Source organism: Anomaloglossus baeobatrachus, chromosome 9, assembly GCF_048569485.1.
Source record: "Anomaloglossus baeobatrachus isolate aAnoBae1 chromosome 9, aAnoBae1.hap1, whole genome shotgun sequence".
NCBI lineage: Eukaryota > Metazoa > Chordata > Amphibia > Anura > Aromobatidae > Anomaloglossus > Anomaloglossus baeobatrachus.
Genome location: NC_134361.1, coordinates 200,035,472 through 200,056,912, shown reverse-complemented (window position 1 = coordinate 200,056,912; position 21,441 = coordinate 200,035,472). Strand labels below are relative to the sequence as shown.

The 21,441-nt window shown below is 52.0% G+C and overlaps 1 protein-coding gene across 1 annotated transcript in view; it reads left to right on the top strand.

Annotated features, from left to right (window-relative positions):
• The window catches only part of LOC142251433 (ficolin-1-like), a 38,011-nt gene extending 17,583 nt beyond the window's left edge, over positions 1-20,428 (top strand). The window contains exons 4-9 of the mRNA XM_075324232.1: positions 1,121-1,156; positions 1,292-1,327; positions 4,426-4,553; positions 4,627-4,756; positions 9,514-9,648; positions 18,419-20,428. Of these exons, the coding sequence (XP_075180347.1) occupies positions 1,121-1,156; positions 1,292-1,327; positions 4,426-4,553; positions 4,627-4,756; positions 9,514-9,648; positions 18,419-18,657 (704 nt within the window). The 3' untranslated portion in view covers positions 18,658-20,428. The remainder of the gene's footprint in view (positions 1-1,120; positions 1,157-1,291; positions 1,328-4,425; positions 4,554-4,626; positions 4,757-9,513; positions 9,649-18,418) is intronic.
• Positions 20,429-21,441: the final 1,013 nt, after the last annotated feature.

Genomic DNA, 21,441 nt, shown 5'->3' with positions numbered 1-21,441 from the left:
GGGGGATGGAGCACGATGGGGGGTGCGCAGCATGGGGGATGGAGCACGATGGGAGGTGCGCAGCATGGGGGATGGAGCACGATGGGGTGTGCGCAGCATGGGGGATGGAGCACGATGGGGGGTGCGCAGCATGGGGGATGGAGCACGATGGGGGGTGCGCAGCATGGGAGATGCAGCACGATGGGGGGTGCGCAGCATGGGGTATGGAGCACGATGGGGGGTGCGCAGCATGGGGGATGGAGCACGATGGGGAGTGCGCAGCATGGGGGATGGAGCACGATGGGGGGTGCGCAGCATGGGGGATGGAGCACGATGGGAGGTGCGCAGCATGGGGGATGGAGCACGATGGGGTGTGCGCAGCATGGGGGATGGAGCACGATGGGGGGTGCGCAGCATGGGGGATGGAGCACGATGGGGGGTGCGCAGCATGGGAGATGCAGCACGATGGGGGGTGCGCAGCATGGGGTATGGAGCACGATGGGGGGTGCGCAGCATGGGGGATGGAGCACGATGGGGAGTGCGCAGCATGGGGGATGGAGGACGATGGGGGGTGCGCAGCATGGGGGATGGAGCACGATGGGGGGTGCACACCTCCCCCCACTGCACAACACCACACACACACTGGGAACCACAAACACCGCCCTACACAGACACCCAACACACAAACAGCGCGGCACACACAAATATATGCACATGCCGCACAACACACACATTGCACAAAACATACCTCCCCCAAAACTCACACACACACCCCACACCCACACAAACCGCGCAACACACACACACAGCGCTCCACAAACAACGCAACACACAAACAACACCGCTCTCACCCCCCGCCACACCCAGACAACACCCAGAACATGTACAGCGCCCTACACAAAAACTTGGTAACTACACACAACATCTATATATATATATATATATATAACAAAAATCATACATTAACTACACAATACGTAAATTCTAGAATACCCGATGCGTAGAATCGGGCCACCTTCTAGTATATATAGATATATGTGATTCTTTTATTTCTCATTTAATAGACTTCATTGCGATAGCTTTCATAGTAGTTGTGAACCATGAGACTATTTCCACATGTATATTTTGTGCCGTTATTTAGGTGTCAAAGGCTCCAAAGGTGAAATCGGACAAAAAGGTAAAACATTTGGTATTTCCAATACATGAGGGGGTATTTAAACAAGTTTTGCAAAGGAGAAGTAGAGCGACCATTGTTTGAAAAAGTGATTTAATTAATTGCTGGCCTCATTAAATCTTATTTTCTTCCAAACAGGAGAAAAAGGTGACGCTGCGTCGGACTCTGTGTATCGTAAGTAGACCACTCTTCAGGGTAATATTACTAGGAACCTTGTCCAATACACTAAAGATATTGATAGAGAGAAAAGCAAATAAAGGGATGGACCCTACCAGGCAGGTACTGTAAGACTTTTTCTATGTACACCAAACGCCTTTTTCTCTTAAAAATGTCACAAATGTGTCTAAATCTATGTTACTGAATACTTCTCCTGTGCAGAGATAATCCATCCACCTCACAGGTGTGACATATCAATATGCTGATTAGACAGCATGATTATTGCACAGGTGTGCCTTAGGTTAGCCAGCATGATGATTGCACAGGTGTGTGTTATGATCCGGAACCATGGAAGACCACCACAAATCATTGGTAAAAGGTGACAAGAGCATTGGCAACTAATCTGGCCGCCATCCCCTTACTAACCATCACAACTAGAAGTAGCCGAGGGGTGAACTAACATCCTGTGCACCGCAAACCCAGCCGGAGAACTAACTATCCTAAAGGTAGGAAAGATGAATAACTCTCTGCCTCAGAAAATAGACAAGAATAGCAAGCCCCCCACATTCAAAGACTGCGGTGATATAGGAAAAACACAATACACAGGTAGATGACAGGATTAGCAAAACATGAGGCCCCCACTGACTAAAATAGGAAAGGACAGGAAAGGGACTGATGGTGGCCAGAGAAAAACCCTGCAAAATTCCTGATAGTACAAAAAGGCCCTCAGATCACACGATCTGAACTCCATCCTATACCAGGTGCTCTTGTCATACCAATGAACAGAAAACAAGAATCATAACAAATTCAACAAGCCACAAACACATGGACCCAAAGGAGCTATACTCCACACAGAACTGCAGGGAGTTCCCCAACAATCCACTGAGGGGGAAAATCCCTGCATGCAACTAAACTGAAAACAACCACAGCAAATGACAAACCCAGACAAGAGCAAAAGAACCAAACAATAAATAAAGAGCAAACACTTATCTGGGGTAGATGTGGTGTGGAGCAGAATGAAGCAGGCTGGTGATACAAAGAACAACTGACATCCGGCACAGCCAGCTATCAGACCAGGATTTAAATAAGCAGAGAGTTAGCAAAGGAAACGCCCACTGCACAACACACCTGGTCCAAGTCCAAACCATTCCTGGCCACCAGAGGGAGCCTCCCAGCAGCCAAAACATAACTAACATTCACAACAGGTGTGCCTTAGGCTGGCCAGCATGATGAGTGCACAGGTGTGCCTTAGGCTAGCCAGCATGATTATTGCACAGGTGTGCCTTAGGGTGGCCAGCATGATTATTGCGCAGGTGTGCCTTAGGCTGGCCAGCATTATTACTGCACAGGTGTGCCTTACGGTGGCCAGCATGATTATTGCATAGGTGTGCCTTAGGCTGGTCTGCATGATTATTGCACAGGAGTGCCTTAGGCTGGCCAGCATGATTACTGCACAGGTGTACCTTAGGATGTCCACAATAAAAGGCCACCCTAAAATGTGTAGTTTTATCACACAGCACAATGCGACAGATGTTGCAAATTGTGAGGGAGCGTGCAGTTGGGTGCTGACTGCAGGAATGTCCATCAGAGCTGTTGCTCGTGACTTGACGTGACTTTCTCTATCATAAGTCGTCTCCAAAGGTGTTTCAGAAAATTTGGCAAAACATCCTAATGGCCTCACAACTGCAGACCACGGGTAACCGCACCAGCCCAGGACCTCCACATCCAGCATCTTCACCAGGATTTTCTGAGTCCGGCCACCCGGACAGCGGCTGCAACAGTCAGTGCAAAACCAATGAATTTCTGCACAAACTGTCAGACACCGTCTCAGGGAAGCTCATCTGCTGCTCGTCGTCCTCATCGGGGGTCTCCACCTGACCGCAGTTAGTCATCATAACCGTCATGATTGGCTAGATGCTCACATTCGACAGTGTGTAGCACATTGGAGAGGTGTTCTCTTCATGGATGAATCCTGGTTTTCACTGTACAGGTCAGAGATCAGACTGGCAAATGGTGCTCACACCAGATACTAACTGGTTTTCTGACCACCCCCCCTGAATCCCACATACTGCAAAACTGCACATTTTAGAATGGCCTTTCATTGTGGCCAGCCTATGGCACACCTATGCAATAATAAGGCACACCTGTGAAATAATAAGGCACACCTGTGCAATAATAAGGCACACCTGTGCAATAATAAGTCACACCTGTGCGATAAAAAGGAGCAGCTGTGCAATAATCCTGCAGTCTAATAAGCATCTTGATATGTCACACCTGTACGGAGGATGGATTATTTCTGCACAGGAGAAGAGCTCACTAACACAAATTTAGACAAATTTGTGAACAATATGTGAGAGAAAATGGCTTTTCGTGCCCATAGAAAAAGTCTTAGATGTTTGAGTTCAGCTCTTGAAAACTGGAGCAAAAACAAGAAACCAAAAATGTGGAGTTTATATTATATATATATATATATATATATATATATATATATATATACACACATATATCTATCTCCAAATGCCTTGCATAGACATATGGTTGAGTTGATTATTCTCATATTCAGAAATGGGTATTATTTGATAGAGCTTGTAAATACAAGCATTTTTGCAATTTACTGCTTGTTAATATTTTCACCCGTTTTTAAGATATTAACACTTTCACGTTGCCTTGGAGACCGACCACCACTGCTAGACAGCACCATAGGCACAGTGCTTACAAGCTCTCTTCTATTGAGTGTATATACACTGTTTTGAAGCTGGCCAAGATCACTGGAGCATGCTGTTACCTCCTAATCCCTGCCAGCTTCAGTGCAGTGCTTACAAGCTAGACAGCAGCGGTGGTCGGTCTCCTAGGCAACGAGATACACACAGAAGAAAAGTGTGAATATCTCATGAACGGTTGAGAATTTTAACAAGCAGTAAATTGCAAAAGTGCTTGTATTTACAATCTAAATCTGAATATATATATATATATATACAGTCTATGACGATAGGAATAACTCTTTAAACAACAAAATTCTGACTCCCTGCAGCCACCACTAGGGGGAGCCTAATGCAGATTGTTTCAGATTGCTGCTGAGCTGGTGTACACAATCTCATCTGTTTATTCCTCACCAGCTGCAAAAAACTGCAAGGAATTAATGGAGCAGGGTGAAGTCCTCAGTGACTGGTACACAATATACCCAGCGGGGCAGAAGAGCCTGAAGGTCCTGTGTGATATGCATACTGACGGGGGAGGCTGGATTGTAAGTGCCGTACGGTCAGACACTGAATATATAGATCATGTGTATATATGTAATATATCTCTATGGTGTTCAGGTTTTCCAGCGACGTTGGGATGGCTCCGTTGACTTTTATCGGGACTGGAATTCATACAAGACCGGATTCGGCAGTCGTCTGAATGAGTTTTGGCTGGGAAATGAGAATCTTCATACGTTGACGTCATCAGGTGACGATTGATTCCTATAATATTAATATTTCAAAATTTAATTTCTTTATATAAATTGTAATAGGGGACAGAGGTCATCCCCCCCAATAAATAGGTCCCAATCCCTTGCATAGAGTTAAAGAGGTGTGAACATCTTTGTAAGTGAGGATGTATTTGTGACGCTATGGCCGGGCCAGGTCGTCACAGATAGGGCCCCGCACAACACCGTTCCCTAACAAGGTGACAGCAGCCAAACATTTAAAACCCTAGTCACCCCCTCAGGGCTTGATGGACACACCAGGGGGTGGAACCAAGCAGTTGGAAGATGCCCACCTAGGAGTCTCAGACAGCCTGAGGCGGGAAAGTAAGGAGAACAGTCGAGAGTTCAAGGTGAAGAGGTGTGGGCTGGAGCTGTGTGCAGCTCCGGCAGAGGAGAAAAACACACTTTGAGCAGGTGCCGCGGTAGGAGCCCTGGTGCCTTTGGCTAGGAGGCAGACGGCGGTCTCGTCTGCAGGAGCCGGGAAGACGGCTCGGTGGAACCGATGTGGACCGGGACAGGGTAGGAGCCCGCCGGTACCGACCCGGGGAACCGACTCGGAAACCGGAGCACAAAGGGGGGTACTCAGACCCTGAAGCTAGGTCCAGAAGCTACTGGGGGCTAGCTAATTAACTGATTGAGGCCAGGACTCTAGGTCCTGTCCCACCCAAAGTCCCGACTGAAAACAACAGCCCAACGAGGGGGATAGAAGGCCACCGCCACGGCTCAGAGATCCCACAGGCCAGCGTCTGCGGGCAACGGGCTCCTTAGGCAGACACAAGCCGGGAGCGGACTCCTGGTGTTGCAAGCACAGGCAGTCCACCATTTACAAGGGTGCAGGAGAAAGACAGAGACCACCAGCCGGTTGGGGGACTAGACTGCAGCCGGCTGCAGGCACCGACCACCATCATCTTGGTTTACCAGAGACTTGTGTGTGCTTACTAATAGTGAGTCAACCCGCACCCTCCGGTGCCCATCTCCCTGCACCGCCCAAACAACCCCCAACGGGTCCCGGGGCCACCATCCTTGTCCACGGAGGGGTTAACAACTTGCTGCGCAACATCTCCCCCGGGTGCCCCGTAACTGCAGCGGTGGTGTCCACCTTCACCACATCCTGTGGGTGGCGTCACGAACTCAAAAAACAGCTCCGGCCGTACATCTATGTCCCCAAACCACAATCCCTCTTTTAGTTGAAGAGACCGCGAGACCCCCGGGTCCGGAGACACTCGAGCCACCCCCCAGCAAGTCCGGATCCGAGCGGCTCGGATGCTGCGAGCACGGGGGCGATACATATTGCTAGCCTGTTATCACTTAAAGGGGTTGTCTCCATCATAATCAAAGGGTAAAATTGCAAAGTGTTTGTAAAAACCATCAACTTTGCACTGTACCTGTTATTAAAAAATGCTCATTAATGCAATGTATCAGAGGTGGCCGGTTTCCTAGGTATGGAGTTCAGGGCTTGGGTGGATCCGTGCAGCTTCAGCGCCCCTGTGCTAGCTGCAGCGGAGATCACACTTTTTGGGAGACTGCCACTGGTCCGAAAAATCATTTAGTAGGAGAAGGGGGGCTGGGAGTGCTGCCGAACAACCATCATGAGGTAACCCTTTAATGATCGCTGGGATTCCAACTTCGGGGACCCCCTCCGGCAGCTGATCCATCCCGTGAAAAATGTTGATAGCCTATCCAAAAAATAAGGGATTGATGTGTGATACCCCATTGTGGAAACCTCTCACAGATCAGGGGTCTGAATAGAGCACATGTCGCGCCCAGGAATATGGGGTACTCGGTTCCGAGTAGTGTCTCTCTTGGGAATGTCACGGTGGTGGCCGTTGCCCGGTTCCGTGCCCTGGGCCCTTTTTGTGATGGGGGTGTATTTACAAGGGATTAGGTTAGTGTTCATATGTGACGCCACTTGTATGGCGCCGCCGCTGCAGAATGTCACTACTGGGGCTGGTGTTATTTGCAGCCTGGATGGTAGACCCTCTGCAAGCAGGGCCGGACCCCAGAGGATGGGTGATGTAACGGGCGTCGGAAGAAGGTAGTCCACACAGAAGTATAGTGCTACTGGTTTTTACTCACTGCTGGTAAATGTTGACTGGTTGCCCGAGGCCAGCTTCTTTCACCTCCAGGTCCCAGTGCCAGTTTGGTTCTCTGGTACTTTCTTCCCCTGCACCTGTCTCTGGTAAATGGGTCCCTGTGGCGTAGAGCAACTTGTGGTCCCTGTCAGGTGGTTTGTCCACTTCTGTCCGCCTGACTATATCTTGAACCCTGTGGGGTTGGAGTCTCTGGTCCTGTCCCCGGTTCTCCCTTTGCTACTGAGTCTTCGGATCTTTTAGGGTCAGCGAGGTCCTTGATGGTCCCCTCACTGTGCAGGTGTTAACAGGTAGGCTTGGAGCTCTTTCATGTCCTAGGGTCCTGTACTCCGTCGGTGCGTAGTTCCGGGAGTACTCCACCGGCAACCAATCTCCTGGGTACCAGGTCACCATTAACCTGCGTCAGGCCGTCTTCTCACGTCCACCTTCTCACTCTACACTGCACTGACTCCTGTTCACAGTCCGCCCCTCCCACCTGGTCAACTTGTGGACTGGCCTGGCTCATTCTCTAGGCGGCCATCCATTTGTCCGACCGTAGCTATGTGTCGCGGGCGGGGAGGAGGGTGTCAACGCTGCGCTCTCCCACTGCTCGGGTCCGGCCGCCGCTGCTCTGCGGCTACTGCTGCTCGGTGGCTCGAGCGATAGGCCGGATCCCGGGGACTCGAGCGGCGCTCCTCGCCCGTGAGTGAAAGGGGTGATTTGTTGGTGGGGGATTTGATTAATGTCCGTGACGCCACCCACGGTTGTGGTGATTGTGTGGACACCACCGCTGCTCTGTCTGGAGATCCCGGGAGTGGTGGTATGGAGCAGCTAGATGTTGGTTTGCCCCTCCGTGGGTAGGGGGTTTTGGTGGTCCCGGGGCCCGATGACGGGGGTTTAGAATGGTGGACAGGCGGGTTATGGGGCCTGTGGAGGTGCAGGGACGCAGGGGCAGCGCTGTGCCGCACGGCACGGAGGTACACACTCAGCCCAAGGAAGATGACACAGTTCACGGTAAACAAACGGCTGGTTGGACGGGTCCCTCGGACGGCTGCGGTGTGGATGTTCCCTGCAAGTTAGCAGTGACTGTCTCTTCCCTGCACCTAGAAACGGTTGTTGGTAGCGATGGATTCCCACCGGTAACCCGCTCCCCAGCTTGGATATGAGCCAGAGGAGCCCCTCTTCTTGCCCGCAGGCGCTGGCCCTGGGAAACTGGTGCCTTGGCGGTGGCGGTGTCTCCCCTTCACGGTTGGACTGTTGCCTTCAATCGTGACTTTGCTGCTGGGAGACCCGGAGGTCCCCTTCACTGACGGATTTGGCAAATTACGGCGACTCCTAGCCTTGCCGGGATCCGAAAGGCCCCTGCCAATGGTGCTGGCTTCTCTTTGTATACCGCTCCGGTACCGCCGGGCCACCACCCGTCCACGGTCCTTTCGGCAACCTCCGATCAGCCTCTCCTGTAGACGGTCACCGCCGTCTGCCAACCTTGCTGTCTCAGTCCGGGGCACACACCCGGACCGACTTCAGGTTCTTAACTGTCACTTTCCCTTCCACCTTAACTCCTCTCTCTTGCTCCTCTACCACTTCACTTCTACTCTCCACTAAACTCTCCACTGAACTTCTGGTTTTTCCCGCCTCCAGGGCTGTGAACTCCTCGGTGGGCGGAGCCAACCGCCTGGCCCACCCCCTGGTGTGGACATCAGCCCCTGGAGGAAGGCAACAAGGGTTTTGTGTTCTGACCTTGGTGTTCCTGCAGGGAATGTGGGGTGTGTGTGGTGTTGTGACCTGTGACCCCTGGCTTGCCCAGGGTGTCACATATGTACCATTGTATGGGGGATAGTTGGGGAAAATTGGGATTACCTTGGTTTTTGTTGTTACCGGCACTGGATTTCCGGGTCCCTTAAGGGGGTAGGCCCTGCATCCTTGTGGGGATACAGAACTTTGTAGCTCCCTGATGGCTTCAGGGGCGCTACAACACACACCCTTGTGATCAATAGAATTGCAGGTGTCACGCCAGGTACGAGTAGCCTCCCAGCAAGTGGTGCAACACAGAGGGAACACCAGGGTATCAATACAATGGAAGGCCTTGGTGCTAGGATATGACTCTGCTCCCCTCTCCCTAACATTCACCTGAGGCTGATCAGTGCACTCCCTAACATCCCTAGAGGGGTCCTTCCCTATGTGCACCGTCACATGCCTAGGCCCTCGCTGTACCTCACCCTGACTAGTGCAGGCCAGTGTCTTGCCATTGCAATAAGACAACACGAGGAAAGAAAGACAAACAGGTGGAGAAAGACACAACAAATAGGACTTCTTTGGTTTCTTCAGCAAGAAACTTTGCAGCTGCAACAGAAACGACCCCACAGTAATGCAGTTGATGCACTCCTTCAACATGGACAGCATAGGTATGAGCTATAGCCGGCATAGGGAGGAGTGAGAAGCGGATATTTATAGCAGAAGGGAGTGGCTGAAGTTGAGGTTACAACGACCTGTTAGATCCCTGCAGGATAGAAATGCACCCTAACCCTTTCAGCGCCAGAAAGAATTAAATACGCTCCAACTCAGGGTAAACAATGATCGGGCACTAAAGCGAATTATTAAAGCCACCCTTTAGCCCCAACCATTCTCATAATTAGTGCACTGTTACATTTACCAACCTCTTCTCTCAGGTATATGGGAAATGCGGATTGATCTGAAAGATTTCGAGAAGCTGGAGCATTATGCCAAATACGCATCTTTTCAGGTTTCGGGAGAGGATGAAAAATATAAGCTGATACTTGGAGATTTCAAAGAAGGAAACGCAGGTAAGAGCGGGCGGCAGATCACAGAAACCGGGCGAGTGGGGGGTTATAATGCTTTGGATATCTCCAGTTACATAAGACAATGGGTTTTTTTAGCAGCCAATTTTGGTAGAAATCATACTTCGCTTATGTCCCCCAAGATAACACTTTTTGGTTTATAGCCTTTGGGCCAAGTGTTGCCATAGGACATTTAGGAACTCCTATACAAATGGATGGAAGGAGCCGCCTCTATACCTGGCAGTCCATATCGGGCACTGTTTTTGAGTTAGGCCAGAGTCACACTTGCGAGTGCCTCGCTTGTAACTCGCGCGAGTCTCTCATTGCATCACCCGTCATGGCCGCACACTCACCGGACAGGAGCGTCTCAGTGGCATAGAGATACATGCAACCAACCCGCTTCTTTCAGGAGAGTGTGCGGCCGTGCCGGGTGATGCAATGAGAGACTCGCGCGAATTACACGCGAGGCACTCGCAAGTGTGACTTCGGCCTTAGATGTCGGACTGGAGCTATATGGTGACTTTGACCATGACACAGGTGAAAGATCTCTTTAGGCTGATGTCGCGGGCGGCGGGGCGCTGCGCTCACCACGCTCGGGTCCGGCGCTGCTGCTGCTGTTGCTGCTCGGTGGTGGCTCGAGCGGTGGGCCGGATCCGGGGACTGGAGCGGCGCTCCTCGCCCGTGAGTGAAAGGGGTGGTTTGTTGGTGTTTGGGGTGTCGGTTTGTGACGCCACCCACGGTGTGTGGTGAGGTTGGGGCACCACCGCTGCTCTGTACGGGGATCCCGGGAGCGATGACAGGGAGCAGCTGGGATGTTTCTCTCCCCTCCGTGGGTAGGGGGATTTTGGTAGTCCCGGGGCCCGGAGTTGTTGTCTGTTTGGTGGATTGCGCGGCCTGGCCAGGTGCAGGGTCGCGGGGCAGCGCAGTGTCAGACGGCACGGTGGTACTTACTCAGCCAGTAATGCACACGGAGTCTCTGGTAAAACAAACGGCTGGATGGACGAGTCCCGCAGACGGCGGCGACGGTCACTCCCGGCAGGTTGGCGGTAACTGTCTCTCCCTGCACCGGTGTTATGTTCTCGGCCCCGATGGCTTCCCACCGGTAACCCGCTCCCCAGCGGTAGGTTGGCTAAGGGAGCCCCTGTTTGCTCGCAGGCTCTGGCCCTGGGAGCTCCAGCTCTGGCGGTAGCTTTCTCTCCCTCACGGTTTGGACGGTTGCCTTCAATCGGGTCTTTATTGCTGGGAAACCCCGGAGGTTCCCGTCGCTGACAGATTTGACCGGTTTAACGGCGACTCCCAGCCTGGTTGGGGTCCGTAGGCCCTGCCGGATGGTGCTGGCTTCTCTTCGCTCCCCGATCCGGTACCGGCGGGCCACTGCCCGTCCCCGGTCCTTACGGTTGTGCGTCAATCGGCCTCTCCTGCAGACGGTCACCACCGTCTGCCAACCTTGCTGTCAGGTGCCCGGGCCACGTACCCGGACACGGCCAATCAGTTCCTTCACTGCTACTTCCCTCTCTCCACTCTACACTCGACTCCAACTTAACTCAACTCCTCCTTTTCCCGCCTACAGGACTGTGAACTCCTCGGTGGGAGGAGCCAACCACCTGGCTCCGCCCCACCTGGTGTGGACATCAGCCCCTGGAGGGAGGCAACAAGGATTTGTGTCTGACTTAGATGTTCCTAACCGGGGTGTGGGGTGTGTTGTTGCAGTACCTGTGACGTCCTGGCTTGTCCAGGGCGCCACACTGACGTAGCGCCCCATGGGGCCTAAGGGGATACTCGTCAACGGGCCAGTGGTTTTGTGGGGTTGCTGTGACTGGCCTGACCCAGCTCTGTGGCCCCGTTGGCTACATGTAAAAGATAAACAAGCGGGTGCTCGATGTAAAGGGGAGTAGAAGGAGGGTGAAGGGTCCCTGGGAAGCGTCACCGGTTGCAGCGGTGACTGGGTCTCGGCCTCCTCCACCGCTTACCCTTCCTGCGACTATTCCTCTTCCAGGAGCGGTGTTGGATGAGAATGGGGGATACTTTGTAGCACCACCCGTGGTGCGCGGCCAGGAATCGGCTGCCACTGCGAGATGTTGCTCTCCTCCTCCAGAAAGTCCAGATCCCCACAGGTGGAGCGAGCCCCAGGGAGGATGAGGGCAATAGGGACGGCTGATGGCGCCGGAGCACGGGACGGTGGCGGCAGCAATGACAAGGACAACACCGGGGCTGCGGTTCATTTTACTCACAGTTCTTAATGGTCCCCGGAGGTGCCGCTTCCCGCCGCCATGGATGGACTCCAGCCGGTCCCGGGTGAATCAGAGGCAATCACTGGTGTCTGTGAAAATGTGTGAGACCTTCCTCCTTGCGCTTTGTTGTGGATCCCTGTGGCTTGAAGCAACTTGGGGACCCCGCTGTTCGTGTTAAGTGTCCCGTCCCGTGTGCAGGTGACGCGGATCCTCGCCGTAGGGTCCGACTGTAGCCCTGACCACGGATCCTATATGTCACTGTGCTCCGGGAAAGTGGGTAGTGGACGATGGGACATGAAATCCCCATCCCCTGCAGATTTGTTAGAGTCCATGAAGGTTTCCCCAACCGAGGGCTCTGCATCCCGACTTGCGCTGGCACTGTGGGAATGGTTAGGCTCGACGTCAGCCACCATGTCTCCTCTGTCTCATGATCTCCACCGGCCGCCTCTCACCCTATTCCAGTATCATTCCTGCAGACGCAGTGCGGTGTTGTGGCCCCTGGTCCCGGGACAATTTCCACCTATCTCCCGTCCCCAGGACCAGCCTGTTAAACGCTGCTCTCTCAAGGCTATCTGCTCTCTTCTCTGTCCCAGGCTGATCTGACTAGAATGTTTGTGTGTTTCTCTCTCACTCAGTGCCCCCACCCTTGGAATGACTCTTAGTGGCTGTTGCCCTGGTAACCTGGATTTCCCCAGATTGCCTGGCTTCCTGTGTAGCTAGATGGTTATAAGTGAAAAACAACACCAGTAATTAACTCCTTCATCTCCCGAGTCCAAGCATTGCACCCTAAATGAAATGCAATGCCCTGCGGCGACTGAAGCCTCAGGGGTGCCAAACTGATGTTACACCATAGCTCAAGTGAATGGGGCTGTATTGTGACCCACAAGGTACTGCAATAAGTAAGTTGCAAAACATTGTAATATTTTTGCAATATACTTGTCATGGTACATTAGGGGTCTAAATGTTCCCCAATCAATAGAGCTAAGCAAAAAGGTTCACAGGACCTTGATCAAGTGGCCAAATGGGTAGTCCCTGGCCGCCAGAGCAGACCGATATGAACCTTTTCCTATATGCCGGCGGCTTCCCCAGTGGGCGCGACGTGACGTCATGCATGTACAGGGCCTACTAATCAGAAAAACCACAGAGGACACCAGCAGACAAGAGGATGTTGGTAGTCTTGGGCCGATGGGCAAGACACTATTAACCATGTCTTTGGACAAGGGTGCAAATCTAGTTGCTCAACTCAACTTTTTTGGTCGTTCAGTCCAAAGTTGCCATGTAGCCCCAGCCTTATGATATATACTGTAAATATGCCCTAAATGTATGCCAGTCGAATGCTCGGATGGGCTTGATTCGTGTACTAGAAGATCTTCCGGAAAAATGCTTGAGTCCCCCATTGACTTCCATTATACTCGGGTACTCTAGTCGAGCCCGTCCAAGCATCCAACTGCTCGTTACTCATAACTAGTGATGAGCGGGCACTACTATGCTCGGATGCTCGGTACTCGTAACTAGTGATGAGCGGGCACTACCATGCTCGGAAGCTCGGTACTCGTAACTAGTGATGAGTGGGCACTACCATGCTCTAGTGGTTAGTACTCGTAACTAGTGATGAGCGGGCACTACCATGCTCAAGTGCTCAGTACTCGTAACTAGTGATGAGCGGACACTACCATGCTCAGGTGCTCTGTACTTGTAACTAGTGATGAGTGGGCACTACCATGCTCAGGTGCTCTGTACTTGTAACTAGTGATGAGTGGGCACTACCATGCTCAGGTGCTCTGTACTTGTAACTAGTGATGAGCGGGCACTACCATGCTCAGGTGCTCAGTACTGGTAACTAGTGATGAGCGGGCTCTACCATGCTCGGGTGCTCAGTACTTGTAACTAGTGATGAGTGGGCACTACCATGCTCAGGTGCTCAGTACTGGTAACTAGTGATGAGCGGGCACTACCATGCTCGGGTGCTCTGTACTCATAACTAGTGATGAGCGGGCACTACCATGCTCGGGTGCTCAGTACTCGTAACTAGTGATGAGCGGGCACTACCATGCTCGGGTGCTCAGTACTGGTAACTAGTGATGAGCGGGCACTACCATGCTCAGGTGCTGGGTACTCGTAACTAGTGATGAGCGGGGCACTACCATGCTCGGGTGCTCAGTACTCGTAACTAGTGATGAGCGGGCACTACCTTGCTCAAGTGCTCAGTACTCGTAACTAGTGATGAGCGGGCACTACCTTGCTCAAGTGCTCAGTACTCGTAACTAGTGATGAGTGGGCACTACCATGCTCGGGTGCTCAGTACTCGTAACTAGTGATGAGTGTTCACTACCATGCTCAGGTGCTCAGTACTCGTAACTAGTGATGAGCGGGCACTACCATGCTCAGGTGCTCGGTACTCGTAACTAGTGATGAGCGGGCACTACCATGCTCGGGTGCTCAGTACTCGTAACTAGTGATGAGCGGGCACTACCATGCTCGGGTGCTCAGTACTGGTAACTAGTGATGAGCGGGCACTACCATGCTCGGGTGCTCAGTACTCGTAACTAGTGATGAGCGGGCACTACCATGCTCAGGTGCTCTGTACTGGTAACTAGTGATGAGCGGGCACTACCATGCTCAGGTGCTCTGTACTGGTAACTAGTGATGAGCGGGCACTACCATGCTCGGGTGCTCGGTACTCGTTACTAGTGATGAGCGGGCACTATCATGCTCAGGTGCTCGGTACTCATAACCAGCAGTTGGATGCTTGGCTCTACTCCTGTACCTGAGTATAATGGAAGTCAATAGGGACTCAAGCATTTATGGTACATGAATCGAGCCCGTCCGAGAGTTTGACTGCTCGTTATGAGAACCGAGCATGGTAGTGCTCGCCCATCACTAGTTACCAGTACAGAGCACCCGAGCATGGTAGTGCTCGCCCATCACTATAATAATAATAATAATAATAATCTTTATTTCTATAGCGCCAACATATTCCGTAGCGCTTTACAATTCAGGAGGATCATATACAAACAAGTAACAGTTATAGAAATACAATATTTAGAGGGGAAAAAAAAAACACAACCCTGCTCGTGAGAGCTTACAATCTACAATGAGATGGGGGGAGAGGCAAGGTTCAAGTGCTTATTTACAATGACAATCCAACCATCTCACGGAAATGGGGCTGGATAATGGTTTCCTGGACCAGTGGGCCCGAGCCTTGAGATGCCTTTGGGTGCCATGGAGTTTGATGTGGAGCTATGTTGTGAGAGGTTGTAGAGGGACTATGTGAATCGAATCTGATTAGGGAGTGTGATAGGCCGCCCTAAAAAGATGCGTCTTTAGGGTGCGTCTGAAGCTGAGTAAGTTGTGATTTGTCCTAACTTCTTGGGGTAGAGCGTTCCAGAGGGTTGGTGCAGCTCGGAAGAAGTCTTGGATCCGGGAGTGGGAGGTTCGAATTAGTGTGGATGTTAGTCGAACGTCATTTGCAGAGCATAGAGAACGGGTGGGATGATAGACAGAGAGGAGGGTGGAGATGTAGGGGGGTGCTGCACTGTGGAAAGCTTTGTGGGCGAGAACAAGCAGTTTGAATTGGATCCTGTGAGATAAGGGCAGCCAGTGCAACGACTGGCACAGAGCAGAGGCATCCGAGTAGCGGTTAGCCAGATAGGTGACCCTGGCTGCTGCATTAAGGATGGACTGTAGAGGAGAGAGTCTAGTTAGGGGGAGACCAATTAATAGAGAGTTACAGTAGTCCAAGCGAGAGTGGATCAGGGCCACGGTGAGGGTTTTTGTCGTTTCCATTGTGAGAAAGGGGCGGATTCTAGAGATGTTCTTGAGGTGCAAGCGGCAGGTGCGGGCAAGAGATTGTATGTGGGAGGTGAAGGAGAGATCAGTGTCAAGTATAACCCCCAGGCAGCGGGCTTGCGGCCTAGGACTTATCGTTGTGCCACACACAGAGAGGGAGATGTCAGGTTGAGGAAAGTTGGAAGATGGAGGGAATAGAAGAAGTTCAGTTTTGGAAAGGTTAAGTTTCAGATAGAGAGCAGACATGACATTGCAAACTGCAGTCAGGCAGTCACTGGTGTTCTGTAGTACAGCGGGGGTGAGCTCAGGGGAGGAAGTGTATAGCTGTGTGTCATCAGCATAAAGATGGTACTGAAAGCCAAATCTGCTGATGGTCATTCCAATTGGGGCAGTGTAGAGGGAGAAAAGAGGAGGGCCAAGGACTGAACCTTGAGGGACCCCAACAGTGAGAGGAAGAGGAGAAGATGTGGAGCCAGCAAATGATACACTGAATGAACGGCCAGAAAGAAAGGAAGAGAACCAGGAAATAACAGTGTCCTTTAGGTTGATACAATGGAGCATAGAGAGAAGGAGATGGTGGTCAACAGTGTCAAAGGCAGCAGAAAGGTCAAGTAGATCACTAGTTACGAGTACTGAGCACCCGAGCATGGTAGTGCCCGCTCATCACTAGTGACGAGTACTGAGCATGGTAGTGCCCACTCATCACTAGTTACAAGTACTGAGCATGGTAGTGTCCACTCATCACTAGTTACGAGTACAGAGCACCCGAGCATGGTAGTGCCCGCTCATCACTAGTTACAAGTACTGAGCATGGTAGTGCCCGCTCATCACTAGTTACGAGTACTGAGCACCCGAGCATGGTAGTGCCCGCTCATCACTAGTTACCAGTACTGAGCACCCGAGCATGGTAGTGCCCGCTCATCACTAGTTACTAGTCCCGAGCACCTGAGCATGGTAGTGCCCGCTCATCACTAGTTACGAGTACAGAGCACCCGAGCATGGTAGTGCCCGCTCATCACTAGTTACCAGTACTGAGCACCCGAGCATGGTAGTGCCCGCTCATCACTAGTTACTAGTCCCGAGCACCTGAGCATGGTAGTGCCCGCTCATCACTAGTTACGAGTACTGAGCACCTGAGCATGGTAGTGCCCGCTCATCACTAGTTACGAGTACTGAGCACCTGAGCATGGTAGTGCCCGCTCATCACTAGTTACGAGTACAGAGCACCCGAGCATGGTAGTGCCCGCTCATCACTAGTTACCAGTACTGAGCATGGTAGTGCCCACTCATCACTAGTTACAAGTACTGAGCATGGTAGTGCCCGCTCATCACTAGTTACGAGTACTGAGCACCCGAGCATGGTAGTGCCCGCTCATCACTAGTTACCAGTACTGAGCACCCGAGCATGGTAGTGCCCGCTCATCACTAGTTACTAGTCCCGAGCACCTGAGCATGGTAGTGCCCGCTCATCACTAGTTACGAGTACTGAGCACCTGAGCATGGTAGTGCCCGCTCATCACTAGTTACGAGTACTGAGCACCTGAGCATGGTAGTGCCCGCTCATCACTAGTTACGAGTACAGAGCACCCGAGCATGGTAGTGCCCGCTCATCACTAGTTACCAGTACTGAGCACCCGAGCATGGTAGTGCCCGCTCATCACTAGTTACGAGTACTGAGCATGGTAGTGCCCACTCATCACTAGTTACGAGTACTGAGCACCCGAGCATGGTAGTGCCTGCTCATCACTAGTTACGAGTACAGAGCACCCGAGCATGGTAGTGCCCGCTCATCACTAGTTACCAGTACTGAGCACCCGAGCATGGTAGTGCCTGCTCATCACTAGTTACGAGTACAGAGCACCCGAGCATGGTAGTGCCCGCTCATCACTAGTTACCAGTACTGAGCACCCGAGCATGGTAGTGCCTGCTCATCACTAGTTACGAGTACAGAGCACCCGAGCATGGTAGTGCCCGCTCATCACTAGTTACCAGTACTGAGCACCCGAGCATGGTAGTGCCTGCTCATCACTAGTTACGAGTACTGAGCACCCGAGCATGGTAGTGCCCGCTCATCACTAGTTACGAGCACTGAGCACCCGAGCATGGTAGTGCCCGCTCATCACTAGTTACCAGTACTGAGCACCTGAGCATGGTAGTGCCCACTCATCACTAGTTACAAGTACTGAGCACCCGAGCATGGTAGTGCTCGCTCATCACTAGTTACAAGTACTGAGCACCTGAGCATGGCAGTGCCCGCTCATCACTAGTTACCAGTACAGAGCACCTGAGCATGGTAGTGCTCACTCATCACTAGTTACGAGTACTGAGCACCTGAGCATGGTAGTGCCCGCTCATCACTAGTTACGAGTACTGAGCACCTGAGCATGGCAATGCCCGCTCATCACTAGTTACAAGTACTGAGCACCTGAGCATGGCAGTGCCCGCTCATCACTAGTTACCAGTACAGAGCACCTGAGCATGGTAGTGCCCGCTCATCACTAGTTACGAGTACTGAGCAACCGAGCATGGTAGTGCCCGCTCATCACTAGTTACGAGCACTGAGCACCCGAGCATGGTAGTGCCCGTTCATCACTATCTATATCTCTATCCAAATCTATGTCCTATACTTAGAAATTGAGCGTTAATGTAGTTGGAAGGCTGCTTCTGTGCCATGTGACAATGACGACATTCTCCTTAAAGACTTGGTGTAGTGTCACAATGATTCCTGACGCCGGTGCTGTCTTTTCTTTTCCCAGGTAATGGTATGGACGTTCACGCTGGCATGCCATTTTCCACAAAGGATAAGGATTCATCAAGCAACTGTGTTTCCTTATACAAAGGAGGCTGGTGGTACGGAAGCTGCCACCACGCGAACCTGAACGGTCCCTATCAGGGAGGGCAGCACGAGTCTTACGCCGATGGCATCAACTGGGCCTATGGGAAGGGATATAAATACTCTTATAAGTTTTCAGAAATGAAGATACGACTTGTCTAGTAACGTCACCAATGTAAACTGGAACCAGGACGAGGCAAGAAAACGTCAGATCTGTGCAGAGGCTTAAAGTAAAAGTATATAGTGTCTCCTTATGAGAGTAACCTTAATGCCACCATTTGTGGGTGCAAATGGTACCAGGTCTTAGGGTGGGGACCGCTATGCCCACCCTCTGCTGAGTATTAGCAGGATGTACTTAGGGGTACGGCAAGTATTACATTGTCTAACCCAGCAATAATGGCCTCTAAGCGCCCCCTTCCCCTAACACCTCGATGCATGATTGACAGCTCCTCTGTCAGGACCAGTGACATAACTAGAATCCAATGGGCCCCGGTGCAAAGTTTGATCCGGGCACCCCCCCAATCTGGGCCATTGTGGCATTTGAAATCCTATTAAGCCATACAAGTTGCCCCCCTCATCCCCTTCATTGTGTAGTAATGACCAGCCATCCTGTACTTATGTCCCCCCATCCAGGCCACTTCCTGTTGTATGACCCCACCATGGAAAATGCTGGTATATATGTCCCCATCATGGCCCCATCTTGGTATATAAGTCCCCATCATGGCCCCATCCTGGTGTATGTCCCCATCATGGCTCCATCCTGGTATATATGGCCAGATTCTGGTATATATAGCCCCATCATGTCCCTGTCCTGGTATATATGGCCCCATCATGTCTCCATCTTGGTATATAGCAACATGCTAGTCTATGTCCCAATCCTGGTGTCACAAACCACCGGGGGGGTCACTCAGAAATCCCCCGCGCTGGCTACCAGTACGTCACAATCGGGGGGTAACAAGTGGGGGTCACCCCTCCTTTATACCTCCCGACCGACAGACAGAGCACGTGACGCGCTCTCTAGCGCCCCTCTTATAGTCAGGCCAATTATGGAATTGCCCGACAATAAGCAAGGAGGCCGCTATACTACTTATGCCGATTATTGAAGGGTCCCCGGTGAGAGTAGGGTATATATTCCCCCGACCTCCGCGGGCGGAATATATAAAACCTCCCTGAATCTCACTGGCCTCCCCACAATAATCCTTGGCACAACTCGCTGCCACCAACCGATTTACGGTAACTATTAGCCGAACACACGGACGTGGGATTCAAGATCGAGATAACAGAACAGCCCAAGATTAATTATATAATTTAATCAGCCTAAAGCACACTAGAAACTACAATATATACAATAGGGAATCTACAGAATATACATATGTCAGAGTACAGTTACAGACAAAGCATGGTTTACAACAGGTATGCAATTCAATCAGTTACCTTGTGCGTCTGGCCACAGGGGGGCGCTGTAGACCAGGTTTCCAGGAACTCTCTCACAGGTCTGTCCCAACCAGGCCCCCGAGCAGAAGAACGCTGGAAAATGGCCGAAGTAGGGTTATCAACCTGGGCAGATCCAGGTCCCCTCCTACCTTAGTGACCTCACAGGGAAGCACTGCCACTCCCCCTGCATGGATCAGAATTATCCAGCAAAGGGGCTTTTGGCTATAACTTTGCCTGGGAGCGTCGTAGGCAGACGCCAATGCTCTCATTGTGACAGTTATGAATTTAGCTACAGAACGAGGGGACTCATGACCTGTCTGCCAGTTCCCCATTGGCTGATATCACGCCTGGGGCATTTCCCAATGTCCTGTTCCCATAAAAAGGGGGTGCCGGCATCGTCCACATGCGGAGACACCATTTTTATGGTTGCCATATTTATCGGAAATATGGCTTGCGAGATATGAACCATTTTTTACTGGAGTCGTTCTGTCTGGCTATTTCCATAGCCTTGCTAACTAGCTAGCAGCTCCTACTACAGGGTGACGGCAGGGAGTCATCCTGTGTCCATTGTCCTAAAGCCACCTAATTTCCATATCACAGGACATGGCCATGGATTTGTTGCTAAACCAGTTGTGTGAAGGGAAGGGGGTAGTGACACCAGGAGAGGGCTTCCTGACATGACTTGAATGTCATGATTTATCGTCATATCTCCGGATTTACCTCACACCTCCCCCCTTTTGAGGGCGCTAGGGGGCAGCACACTCCGGTGTTCCCCCGTGCGCCCGTCCGCGACCTCTCCTTGTCGGGACAGCCCGTCTGCGTTACCGTGGTCACGGCCCCTTTTGTGGCGAATGGTGAAGTTGTATTGCTGGAGCGCAAGGCTCCATCGCAACAATCGCCCATTCGTCCCAGAGACTGTGTGCAACCAGCTGAGGGGATTGTGGTCCGTCTCCACGATGAAGTGGCGCCCGTATAGATAGGGTTGCAGACGCTGCAGGGCCCACACTATGGCCAGGCACTCCTTCTCCATCGTGGAATAGGCAACTTCCCTTGGTAACAGCTTCCTGCTCAGGTACAAGACTGGGTGCTCTTGGCTCGCAGAGTCCACCTGGCTGAGCACCGCACCGAGGCCGAAGTCACTGGCGTCGGTCTGTACTACAAACGGCCGCGTGAAGTCGGCTGCCTGTAGCACGGGCGGGCTGGACAGGGCGTCCTTTAGGGCCCGGAAGGCTGTCTCGCAGTCCATTGTCCAATCGACTGCAGAGGGCAGCTTCTTCTTGGTGAGGTCCGTCAAGGGCTTTGCCAGGCTACTATAGCATGGAACAAACCTCCTATAGTACCCAGCGGTCCCCAAGAAGGACATCACCTGCTTCTTGGTCCTGGGGGTGGGCCAGGATGCGATGGCTTCCACCTTCTCAGGCTCGGGCTTCAGTGTTCTCCCACCTACCCGGTGACCGAGGTACTGGACCTCGCTCATGGCCAGCTGACACTTTCCCGGCTTGATGGTCAAAC